Raw genomic sequence first — 13,183 nt, 5'->3', positions numbered from 1 at the left:
CATTTGCACAACAATTCTTAGTATTTTTGACTGCTTCATTAATTTCCATACAGCCGGTATGGCACAGAAGCTGGTTGCCATTTATACTTAAATGACCAATCACCTGATTTAACAACGTCTCACTAAGACATCAAGTCATACCAGAGCTAGGAACCTGAGCATTCATCTTTTAGGGTTGTTTAGATGCTAAAATGTTGATACACAAGTACAACTGTGGCTATCCCTGCTGACTAGTTTCAACAAGAGTTTGAGATATTTCAATGTCTTTGGGCAGCTGGTGGTTTATTTTATTCAAGGACGATTTAAGCTGTTGACATCTGCTGACTGGTCTACAATTCTCAAACTAAAGGCGCTCATCGGACGGCAACAGATGCCTTCTATTGGCATCCAGTAGAACCTGCCAATGCCACAGATACATTGGAATCTTGATTGCAGTTTGATATTGTATCAGATGTCAGTATTGATATTGCAATAAAGAACTGGGGCTTGGGTTCGGGCCTAACAAATTAGGCAAAAGATTTACACCAACAAAACATGTGTTTAATCATTTAATATAATGCCAACGCGGCAATGACCACTATTGAAATAAAGTTGAATGATCAAGATGGCATTTTCTGCACTGCAAAACATAAATGTCTTAAGGTTATTGTTTTTACCTCTAGAGAACAGGGAGACTTCAAAAGAAATGTTGCCAAAGAAAACCTTTTTAAAATGAAACACTATCTACAGAAATGTGCTGATGTCCGCTGAATATGTAGCTCATTCTGTCATTGTCCAAAGACAAATTACACAGCTTAAAACTTTTAATGTCTCTACTGTGTTTTAATCAAACATTTTAATTTTCTTTCTCATTAATAAGACCGTGTAATGAATTGAGTCAGGTCTGCGGAATAGATTGCTACATTAATCACTCTAGTCATAATCAAGTAGAATGAATGATAATGACGTCCTGAAATGTCTTTCCACTTAATTACAAATCACCTATGACACAATATGCATCCATCACTGAAAGTGCCGGACCACTTGTGATGTAATTCATGTGTGTCATAGATGTCCAACAGGAACTTCTTACTTTGTGGGGGTCTGTAACGAGCTCAATACTAGTAAGAACTGCTTTTCTTAAAACTGATAATGTTTTATACCCATGGGATCCTGCCAGTAGCAGGGGAGTCCGTATTAAGGAGATTGTTGCTAGCTTAGAGGCACATAAACACTTTAAATTCCCACAGAGCAATGGTTAGAAATGGTGAAATAAATAACACGGCACTTCAAGCATAAGATACAACAGCATAAAGCCTTGTTGCGCCTAGTGGGCTCAGTAAAAAGCAAGCTGTTTGAACAAACAGCTAACAAAGCAGACTGAGGTAAAGGCAATTTGAATAAAAGTTCAGCTTGTTTTAAGAAAAAGCTGAATTTACACAAATGTGTAGTAGGTTCTGAAGAGCATTAATGTGTAAAGTTACCTATGGCACTCTTTTGAGAGTGTGTTGGGCTTTCCGGGGCTTTCTCTAATGGTGGCACTACAGGAAAAGTCAATAAGTGTCAAAAATACAAAAGATGTACCCTCTTGGATACATTTGAGTAAAAGTCAGGATTGTCACCAAACTACAAAATGAAGATAATAAATATCATAAGTGTATTTTAATGATATCGCAGACACAGAATATTTAAATGGAAGTTCTAGCCAAATTGTTTGAAGGGATGAAGATTTGCTGGAGTAAGGAAAATGGCCGCTGCTCCAAATGTTATTTAATGACTGTCGTTTTAACTACCTTTCTGATGCTTCTGGGGCATCCTGCACACACTCAAATGTTAAGACATTTTTCTTCAACAGCAGACACACTTTACTGCTTGCCTAAAAGGCGTCAATTTAACTCCTTTGTTTACTTCACATTGTAACACCCGCGCTGCTATTGTCTAGTATTGCTTCAACACATTTGGCATAATATGACCCCTTTAAGCTACGTTTAGGACACTAAAACTACGTGTTAAGAGTTAGAAAAAAAGATTTTTGGTCAAGATACGCAGGCCTATATGTCTGCTTTAACGTATAGGCTACATTTTTTTATATAACTCAATGCTTAATTTAGTTTTAAAAAAGGGACACCAACTTTAGTATGGTGTGAAAATCCCAACATAAATATAAAGTCCGCTAAGTCACTGCCTTCTTGTTTTTGTATTGATGAGCAACCATGTGAACAGATGGTATGAACGTTCTGAATACTCGTAGATGTAACACGCACCTGCTAACCAACAGTAAGCTGAGGACCACGTGGTCCATTTATTTGCCAATCAAGATTCCACTAGAAGTTTCTAGATCTTTTCTTTTGTCCTCATTTAACTCCTCCCCACAGAAAGACATACAGCAGATCAGACATCCTGTCCATAACTACAGAAAGGCACATCTTGAGCAGGTATGGGTTCAATTTCAAAACGGGGATGTTTTTATCTGGGTTACTAATATTCCTTTCTGCTGCTTCTTGGCTTTATTTAAAACAAAATGTTATTGTATGATTCCAGTAAACTCAGTCATTATTCATATCAACCCCATTTCACAATACGGATGATTAATAGCGGTGACCAGATGTAAATCCATTGTGAGCTTGCTCATGGTGTTTTTTTTTTGCATGAACTCTATGTGTGCATATATTCCCGTGTCCATTGATGGATTGAGCTCTGTTATTGTTTATGACGCCTCAGCATTACGTGAATGATAGCTTGAGATATGACCTCGGGACACACACTATCCATCACTGAACACCACATCTGTCTAACAAGGGAGTCTGCCATATACACACACACACACACACACACACACACACACACACACACACACACACACACACACACACACACACACACACACACACACACACACACACACACACACACACACACACACACACAAAATGAATATGCCATGTGGCTGTCTAGTTGGTTTTGCTTCTGAAAAGAACTCAAACATACAGTTGAGTAACAAAAAGAAAAACAAATGAAAGCTCCCTTGCTTGCAAAAAGGTAATTTATTCATCAAAGCTTCTGAGTTGCATAAATACATAGCTGAACAGAAAGATTCACATCAGAGCAGCTGCGTCAAAACATGCTGGAGGAAAGATACTCCTTTTTTAACTCTGTTACTTTTCAAGCAGGTGCGGAACATATGTGCATAATAGCCATCAGCTGTTGATCAGCTGTTGCCTTCGTGGTGTTTCAAAGCGCACATTTCTTACAGAAAACATGAGATAATCTGAAGCATGTAGTCAGTCTTTCTCTTTGGATTGTGTGTGTCAGGGTCCTTGCACACCTTCATACCTTAAAGCAGCTTTACAGTAGTTGAGAAGCTAGGTTTGAATAATAGATCTGGTTCATCAAAGCAGGGGTATTATTATCTCACCCATGGTTTGCACCAGTAATGATAATATTGTACTCCGGAGATAAGGAACAAAATCAGTCAGATCATTATATAAGATGTAACATAAGATGATTTAAAAACCAACCTGTCACGATCCTGGTGTGATGTTGTTTCCTGTTTTATTTTGAAATGTATTTACTCTTGACTGGTTTTACTTCCTATCTTTTTATTTTCCCGCTTGTGTGATTAGTCTTGTGGGCAAATAGGCCTGTCTTCCCTTTGTGTTCTTTGTCAGTTTGTCGTCTTTTTTGTTGTTGTTCTTTTTGTTTTACCTTGAAGGTTTCTAATTTCTCTAATTCCCCTCCTCGACTCCTATCCTCGTGTCTTAGTCCAGGGTATCTGCAGGATTCATAGAGATGAATTTACTACCTTTTACTACCTTTTTTACTACCTCCACAATATTTTTTACTACCAACACGACATCAAGCAGCAGCCCTTTTTGGACTACTAATTATAAGGTATTAGTGTGACACTGTCACACCCGTCATACATATCAGGTACACTAATGTTTAATTGTGATCATTAAGTATTGTCATTGTCAATTGTGTTTTTTTTTGTAGTGTTGAGTTGACCCTTAGCCCTAATAAAGTGAGTAATAACCTTGACACTTCTTAAACACATATCACTTAACAACCATAAATATTAATAATAAAGTGTCACATCACACACACTTACTCACAAACACGCATTCTCTCACAAACACGCACGCACGCACACACACACACACACACACACACACACACACACACACACACACACACACACACACACACACACACACACACACACACACACACACACACACACACACACACACACACACACACACACACACACACACACACACACACACACACACACACACACACACACACACACACACACACACACTTAAGCAGTTACTGGTGCGTATTAATAATGCGTATTAATGAAAAAAATTGAAAATCAATCAAATAAATAACTTTAATGAACAATATGCTCTGAGGACTACAGCTTTCAAAGATCTGCTTCAATATAACATTCACCATATTTAAACACAATAACGTGTGTGAGGAGTGCATGTATGTACATGTCTGTGGGTGCGCCTTTGTATGGATGTTGTTGTTGTTGCAATCTACATTGTATCTAAGTGAATCATTTAAAACAATAACTGTAGGGGTGTACGTGTGTGTGTTTGTGTGTGCGTGTGCCTGCATTCGTCTGTGGGTGTGCCTGTGTGCAGTTGTTGCAATCTACATTGTATCTAAGAGAAACATTTAAAACAATAACTGTGAGGGGTGTACAGTCACAGAAGTCTCAGTTGTGAGGACTTATCTTCAATTATTTTCTCCAATTTGCAGAGCTCTTCTTTTTTTTCTTTCTGCCTTCTGCGAAGGGTATTGGACTTGATTATCAGTTCAGCCATTTTGGACCCAGCCTTTCCCTCAGCCTGCTCGGCCAACTTGTCCGCGTCCTTTTCCAGTGAGTGACAAACACGGCGAAGTACCTCTTCCTGTCTTCTGAGGTCCAGAAGCTCCTCCCCCACTGCCTTCCTCCTCAGAGCATGGGCAGCACTCTCTCTCTTTTTCTTTTCACTGTCAAGGTACAGTCTGTACTGGGATCTAGCTGATGAGGCAGAGGCAAGGAGCTCCTTTGTGAGGGGCACTTTCAAAACACCACCACAACTGTTGATCCTGTCACAAACTAGTCTCAGTGATTCCAGTGTGCGGTCATGGAGATTGCATGTCTCCACCTCTTTGTTCACTGAAAATCCTCTTTCCACAGTGGCTTGGCCATGGGAAAGAAGGAGGAGACTCTGGCAAAACTGCAGCAAGTCAGGGTAAGGCCTGCTGAGGGTTGTGTAGAAGAACACATCAAGGCGGTCCTTCAGTGGCTTGAAAGCCAGGAAACGTTCATCCCGTCCTTCCACAGAGGTCAACGATTCGAACTGTTGAATGATAACATCACCTACAATATTGACAAAAACATAATCATTAATGACATTTAAGTACATTTCAAAGTAGAACACCCTTAGAACATGGCCTTCATTTGAATGACCTTCCCTGTCCCTAGACATACTGTATTTTTTCTTACCAGCTGGAATGCCACCTGTCAATCTCTTTCCCTGAAGGAATGTCTGCACTACACTCTTCATTTGCTTGATGCACCACTCCGGTTCTTGGTGGATTTGTGTGGGATCAAGGCATGCAATGTGCCTAACCATTGGAACCTTTAGGGGGGATTTGTCTTGCAATTTCATGACAACCTTAACAAGGCACTGCAAACATTCTTTCCTGAAGGTTAGCAGAGAGAGCTCCCCTATCTTGCCTCCTGGTTTGCTCTGAAGGGCCTAACAAATAGAGAACATTAATGTTCATACAAGGATATTTATTTGTCACATATATAGAGATACTTGTGTAAAACCTGTGGGGAAAAGATGTTGGTTGTCTGCTCTCTGGGTGTGTGTGTGTGTGTGTGTGTGTGTGTGTGTGTGTGTGTGTGTGTGTGTGTGTGTGTGTGTGTGTGTGTGTGTGTGTGGGTGTGGGTGTGTTTGTGTGTGTGGGTGGGTGGGTGGGGGAGTGATGGGATATGTGAGTATAGTTCAGGATGAGTTCAGGATGCATAAACATTCACTGCTATGATTGGAAATTAAACTATGACAAGTTACACATTTAAAACAATCCTAACAATTTAACCAGAGTGAGAAAGAGGTTTGGTATATCCTCATGGCTGTGGTTCAGTTTAAGCCTCAATGCCAAAGGCCTGGTGGTGAAGACCACTGAAGTTTGAAAGATAACCATTAACAACCACACAATTACGATAGCTATATTGCTTACCACAGAGGTGGTTAAATAATGCCCAATGTTACTCATTCATTTTCTACCCTAATAGTTCGAAGTAACTATTTATTTGTGCCGACAGCACATTTCATGTATGACATTGAAAGTATCTGCAGTAATTACCTTGATGGCAGATTCAGCACCCAGGCCGATGTCCACATTTTTCAGAGCCACCCAGTTCTTCTCCTCAGACACCTGGATTGTGATAAGTTGCAGTGGGCTTCGGTCCTGTATAAGTTCCCTTTTAACAAATCGCCGCAGTAAAGCCTTAAAAGAACAACAAAAACTGTTAGCAATCAAGTCACACCTGTCAACTGATACAGTTTAATCACATTCAAATAAAGACAGTTACTCTACAGGAATTACATTTCTTACCATCAGGAGTTCTTTCAGATCTTTAGCAAAAAAGGGCAGCACAGGCTCGTCGGTCTGATATTTGGTCAGGAAGGGGTTGAAGCTTCGTGCAACTGACAAGAAGAACTGGAGCTTTGGAATTATCAAATTATCATCCCGTGCTGCCAAAATGATATCATATGACGCCGTGTTTGGGTTTGTCACCTTTTTCTTCTGAACAGCATCAACATATGTTAAAAGCACAGGCCAAATGTCGACAGCTCTCTCAGCCACAGGGACATTTTCCACCCATCTGTGGCCACAGAAAGATCGGGGAAAGGTAGAAGATCCTGTGGTGGCGGTGTAATCTTCTCTACGGGCAGGAACATTGTGGAAGATGTAGTGCATAGCTCGCAACAGTTTGTCTACCTGCCATGTTGCGAATCCTGCCTTCATGGCATTGTGGAGGGTGTGCAAGCCACAACTGCCAACACTGATGAGTTGTGCATCCCCATGAAGCTCTGAATGTTCGTTCTGAAGGAGCTTCAGCAGCTTGAAGTTGACATTTGGGCCATCCATACTGACAGACAGCAGGTGTCTCAAGTTGAGTTGTGCAACACATTCCTGTGAATTGTCACAAAAAACAAAGTTTATTGAAAATTTTAATCTGTCCTGTGGTTTTTGGTTATTCATAAAATAGACAATAGATAGACAGTAAATACAGTGCCAGTAAGTATAAGTCAAACGTGTTTCCCCCTTTGTAGTACCAGTATGCATCTTTCAGAAATATTAACCAAATCCTTCATCAAAATGTGACCCTGCAAGGCGAAACCAGTCGCTTTGGTAAAATGTACAAAACTAAGTTATTGTTCTCATATGAACGGCCATAAACTAAGCTTTCCAACGATATGTATATTGAGGCTATTGCTAGAACAATCGTTAAGATAACTGTATCCAAAGTGGCATGGTTCTCCTGTCATGATAATGCTAGAAGAGGAGAAAATCACCTTTTTAAGCGGCGTTGACAAATGGTATGACTGCTAATGTGTTGCATCTTCACCGGGCTTAACAGTCAAAACGTATGTTTTTCCGTGATTTGTCCACGATATGAAATGATATGTAGACTGTATACTGTCAAATTATGCGAAAACATGAAATTCAACATTTTAACCCGGATGTTTGTTTACCGTGGATTTTCTCAAAATAGCATTGAGCGCAAAGCGACTGATATCGCCTTGCAGGGTCACAAAACACACCCGACACACACGTCGTGTAGGCTAAAGCTTAGGCTAACTATGACATAAACATTTTCAAATGGGCATATAACGACAATAAGAAAGAACAAACAAGAAAATATCAACTCACTTTAATGCTTTGCAGCAAGTCTTCAGCCCTTGCATGTCCAAGAAACTGTGACCCAAAATATGAAGACGTCACGCGGTCATCTCTCCAGAACCGAATGTGAATATCCATTTGCTTCTTCTTGGCGGACTGGTTCAGAGACTCGTCAAACATGACAACATATGGCCCAGAAGCATTGATGCTATTTATAAGAAGCTTCTTAAAATGTGGAGCAATGCCAAATCCAAGGATATACGATGTCTTATCTTTGCCACAAACAAAACTTTTGGCTATGTCGGAGTCAGTGAACATGTTTTCGAACAATTCCCCAATGCCCTCATTCGAATTGAATGAATGATGGTTAGCTGCTGTGTTCAGGCACCAGAGAACCTCAGCCCTGAGGGCTGATGTTTGTGGCGGTAACGTCTGCTGTTTGGCTATCGCAGCCGTGGTGGTGCTGGTGGCACTGGTTTGCTGCCGAGGTGGTGCGACTGTTGCTGATAAGTTGGCATGATCTGCCGCGATCTGTGTGGTGCTGCTGCTAGCATCGCAAAACAACGAAATCGGCAGCTGTCCCCCCCTCACCCGAAGCCGCTGCTGGTGTATAGCCGATCCACTGTGGGACTTGATAGCAGTAATGCCGTTCCAGGTAACATTTATAGTTTTTTTGCAGACACTGCAAAATGCTTCACGGTCATTTCCTATGACGGGTTTAAGCCAGTCTTTATATAAGGGGTCATCAACCCATAATTGCGAAAACTTGCACTTCCCCATTTCACACTAAATTTGCTCGAATTTGCTAACATCAGAAAAAGTAGACTGCAACTGTGGCAAAAGGCGGCTCTGCTAACGTCAATTGTTGGAAAAAGGCGGAAAATGTTGTAAGCGTCGCTGATAGGCTATGAAGTCCACACAGGTTACCTCTACGTCATTGCTATCAACTACGCCTCACTCAGGTCCTGTTAGCACCGTATATATTTTTAAACTACGTAGGCTAGATGAAATTCAAACATGCAGACACAAATAATAAGCAAACAATGGAAACTCATTATATATTGAGGCAGAGTTTTAAAAAAATTACTACCAAGTCAAATTGCGTTTGTTACCTTTTACTACCTTTCAAGGGCCTTAATTTGGGTAGATTCTTTTTACTACCTTTTACTACCTTTTACTACCGCGCGGACACCCTGTAGTCCCACCCACAGGAGATGCGAGCGGAGGAGTCGAGGAGGGGAACCGAGGAGAGAGGAGTGGAAGCAGCAGGCGGTTAGAGAAATGGGAACTCCTCTCCTCTGAGCGTTCATTTTAAAGAGACGTCCATTAATGATGACAGGAGGCACAGCAGCCCGCTGTCTGATGGACAGATGTGTTCATGATGACATATATTTAGACCTACTTTAATTAATTGACAGTGCGGTATTATGAGACAATAACAGGCTACAGATGCGGACATATACACACATATATATTTATATAAATATATACAATTTCAGAATCAAACAAGTATGAGAGCACTCTCATAACAACGTAACACTATCTGGAAACTGGATATGTCCCCCCCCCCCCCTCTCTGTGGTCGCTACAATGGGGAAATTAAATTACTGGCCAAAAGTTTTATTTACAAGTATTAAAAGTAAGCATAGGACACTAAACCAACTGAGACCTGTCTGTCCACCGCATCTACACACACACACACACACACACACACACACACACACACACACACACACACACACACACACACACACACACACACACACACACACACACACACACACACACACACACACACACACACACACACACACACACACACACACACACACACACACACACACACACACACACAGTGTACCACACACGCACCTACACACTGTACCACACACACCTACAGCTCTTAAAGCATATAATATATATTAGGCTACAGCCGTTGTATATATTATTATGTGAAGCACTAAATGGTTTTAGAAAAATATCGACTCTTTGTTTGTAGATATCTACTAAACTAAAGCATACAAATAAAGAGAGTAATGTAGGCCTGTTCTGCTTTCTGCACGGACCTCACAGCTGTTCTCACTGGAAACATCGCATCACGATTAAAGCAGTTCAATAAATAATATCCAGGGGATGCATGCAGAGCTGTCATCGGTTGAGATAAGTCCGGCCGTGCGTCACGACTCTTTTTAATATCACTGTTGCTGGAAAGACATCCGCGGAGGAACCATCAGTGTATCCTCGGTTATAGCTCGTCCAGAGCGCCTCCTCGATGGTTCATCCTCGGTCCTCGATGTGCACTTAGAGAAATGAGATGTCGTTCAACATGGCGCGCTGAAATGCATTTCCGGGTCACTATCGGAGGACCGAGGATTCGAGGAGTCGAGGAGGGGCAATTAGAGAAATGAGAAACCTTCCAAGTCTTGTCCCCCTCATTTTGTATTAGCTTTTTGCTTGACCTGTTTTTTACTGCGTGTGGGTCCTACCTGTTGCTAAATCTGTGACACCAACCCTGTCTCCAAAGACATTTATTTTTATTTCAAATCGCTGCCACAGTTATTTCTTTTCACTTTGGTTTTGATTGTTTTAGCTGACACGGTTATAATATCTGTTAGCAAAAGAAAAAAGCTACAAAACAACTTAGTCAGAATAAGTAAAACATCCTGTTTTAGTTTAACTTTCCTACGTTTGTAACGCTGTTTGACTTTAGGATGTAAATGAGAATAAGAGGCAATAAAAAAAGCTGTACAACTTACGTAGTGTCGAAGATGAATCAGAAGTTGGGTCTGTAAATTGAGTTGGAAATTCACAATGGACATATTGGATAATAAACGATTCCACACATGTGTCGGCATCAGTGTTGGGACTAACGCGTTACAAAGTAACACCGTTATTTTGGGCAGTAAACTCTAACGCGTTATTTTTTAAATTCAGTAACTCAGTTACCGTTAGTACATGTTGAGTTACTCCGTTATTTTTTTTATATAGTCTCGGCTCCCAGACGTTGGTGAGCGGCGCCAACAGCGAGGCGAACAGAGATGAGTACTGTACTTAAAAGAGTAAATGTACTTAGATACTTCCTGTGTCACATGCAGAGACGCGCTGTGGGCGTGTTTGTGTTTACTAACAAGACTATCATGGCGGCGGCGGAGCTCAAGTCGAGTTTCTCCGCCTGGAGGTATTCTTCACTTTTGTGGAGCACAAAGAAAAGAACGTTCAAATGTAAGTTACTGGTTTTCAGTAACTAGCACAACACTGGTCGGCATCACCATTGTCACTTAAAGTCTACACATTCTTCTTGTTCCAGCCGATTATTAAACACCGAAGCTGGTGTGCTTTCGCCCGGGATAGCCGACATCGCTCCCGGCTTTGCAGCCTGAGCCGATGAAACGAAGATGTCCTCCTCGTGCTCATCCGAGTCGGACAGGAGGAACTCAGAGGCATCCTTCCTCCTCCATATATTCCAACTCCAGGACATCCTCCGCGGGTGGAACCATGGTGAGGCAGTGGCGGCTTTGTTTTGAAAGAAAAGTTGTGGCTCATCGGACATTTATGAGAGAAAATCTCTAATGTCCGAGTGCAAGTGAATGCAGCACAAGACGCGAAACTTGTAACCCCTCCCCCCCCCTGGCGCGAGCTTGGAAATATGATTGGCGACGATTTCATTTGAACGGGAGGACAGCGCAAAACGAGAAGCATTTCGGATACAAGTAGACAGAAGGAATGAGGTATTTGCGGTCAGGGTATGGCTGGGGTAGGCTACAGCCATACCAATAAATGGCTTAGCCCCACAATGAAAAATGATGTTAAAGTAAGCTAAATAAAGTCCGCCAACTAGCGGAGTAAATTGCACAGACAGCAGTTAGTAAGATTGATTTCAGTAACCACTTGTCTGGAAATACCGAAGAACAGAAACGGTTTTGAAAACTTTTGTCACGTAGTGATCGTCTTCTCAATAGAACATCTTTGATAATGTCTTCTGGCCAATCAGAATCACGATAACGGCGTGGTGTTGTTGCAGGAAGTCCCGACGGAGAATAATTTTGCTGTAGTACATCTCTATATACATCGGTACAACTATAAGACCCCACGGTTTGATGATTGATAGGTGTGTGGGCTGTCTTTCATTTTGACACACAGAACAATAGGGGCTATCCACCCTTATCCACAATGTAAAGTAATTCACACAGCCTCTTCCCTCTCCTCTCTGTGAGGAGCAGCAGGTTCAGCTTTCAGAACAAAGTAATAAAAAACTAAAATGGCATTCATTTTTTTAAATACGTTTTGTAGTAATATATATTTATTTATTTTTCTTCTCAAGAGAGCACCAGAATGTATATTTGATGTTAGTATTTCAAAAAATCTCCTGGGGGAGAATCCCCCCAGACCCCCCTGCAGGGGTTGGGTTTTCAACTCTTTCACCTGTGGGGAAATTGCAGGATTGGCTCCAGGTCGCCCTTTTTATTTACTACAAGACAAATGTGCCTTTTTATTTCATACAGTTCAATTTGGATTGAGACAGGGAAATAATCTAAACCTCACGCGTGGCGTTTCACTGTCAAGGGGAGCGTGTATGTAATTACATTGCAAATACTGACTTGAGCCCCACCACTGTATGGGTTAGCCCTACCATAGATTACCCAACACAAATACTCTGGCGCCGCAACTGTTTGCGGTCTACAATGACAGAGAAGAGCCTGTCAAGTTTGGCTGTACTCGGCATTGAATCAAAACGCACCATAGCTTTAAATCTTAATAAGTTTGTGAGGCGTTTTGCTGATCAAGATGGTAATCGCCACATTCAGCTGTTATAGGCATGCCAACTTGATGCTCTGCTCACGGATGAGTCGATGAGAATAATAAACTGTTTAAGATGATGACCTTAGTGTGTAAATACATGTTTCTTCTTTGTGGGGGTCTGCCCCCAAAAAACAGTTTCAAGTCCTGAGAAAGTCAAATAAGACGGTGTGTAAAACTTCACTGCCCAGCCCAAAAAAAGTAACTACTTTGATTTAACTAGGCCAGTAGGTAAGGGCTTTCCACTGGATCATAACTGCAGCGATGTATGTGTTTTAGCTGAATACACGTTTTTTAACCCTAACTGATGCAGTTAGTCATTTCTTTAATGTTTGTTCTTTCTGATGTAAAGTCAAGGTTGTAACTGTTTGCAATGAAGTTGTGGGGCGCTGAACTGTTCCTTTGATTCTTTTGAATTATGATAGTAATTACTGGTCTTTCAAATTTGAATGAGGGTGAACAAGCATCTTGAGGAACGTTCATCATT

General features: G+C 41.3%; 1 protein-coding gene across 1 annotated transcript; it reads right to left on the bottom strand.

Annotated features, from left to right (window-relative positions):
* Positions 1-3,894: 3,894 nt before the first annotated feature.
* On the bottom strand, positions 3,895-8,079 carry LOC307025330 (uncharacterized protein; the record flags this gene model as incomplete). Its single annotated transcript, XM_079659965.1, has 5 exons — positions 3,895-5,359; positions 5,486-5,741; positions 6,355-6,498; positions 6,607-7,188; positions 7,930-8,079. The coding sequence occupies 5 exons, from the start codon at positions 8,077-8,079 to the stop codon at positions 4,698-4,700; spliced, it is 1,794 nt and encodes a 597-aa protein (XP_079516091.1). The 3' UTR covers positions 3,895-4,697.
* Positions 8,080-13,183: the final 5,104 nt, after the last annotated feature.

This window comes from Notothenia rossii (genome assembly GCF_949606895.1).
Source record: "Notothenia rossii genome assembly, chromosome: 11".
Classification (NCBI taxonomy): Eukaryota; Metazoa; Chordata; class Actinopteri; order Perciformes; family Nototheniidae; genus Notothenia; species Notothenia rossii.
This window is presented reverse-complemented; position numbering and strand designations above follow the sequence as displayed.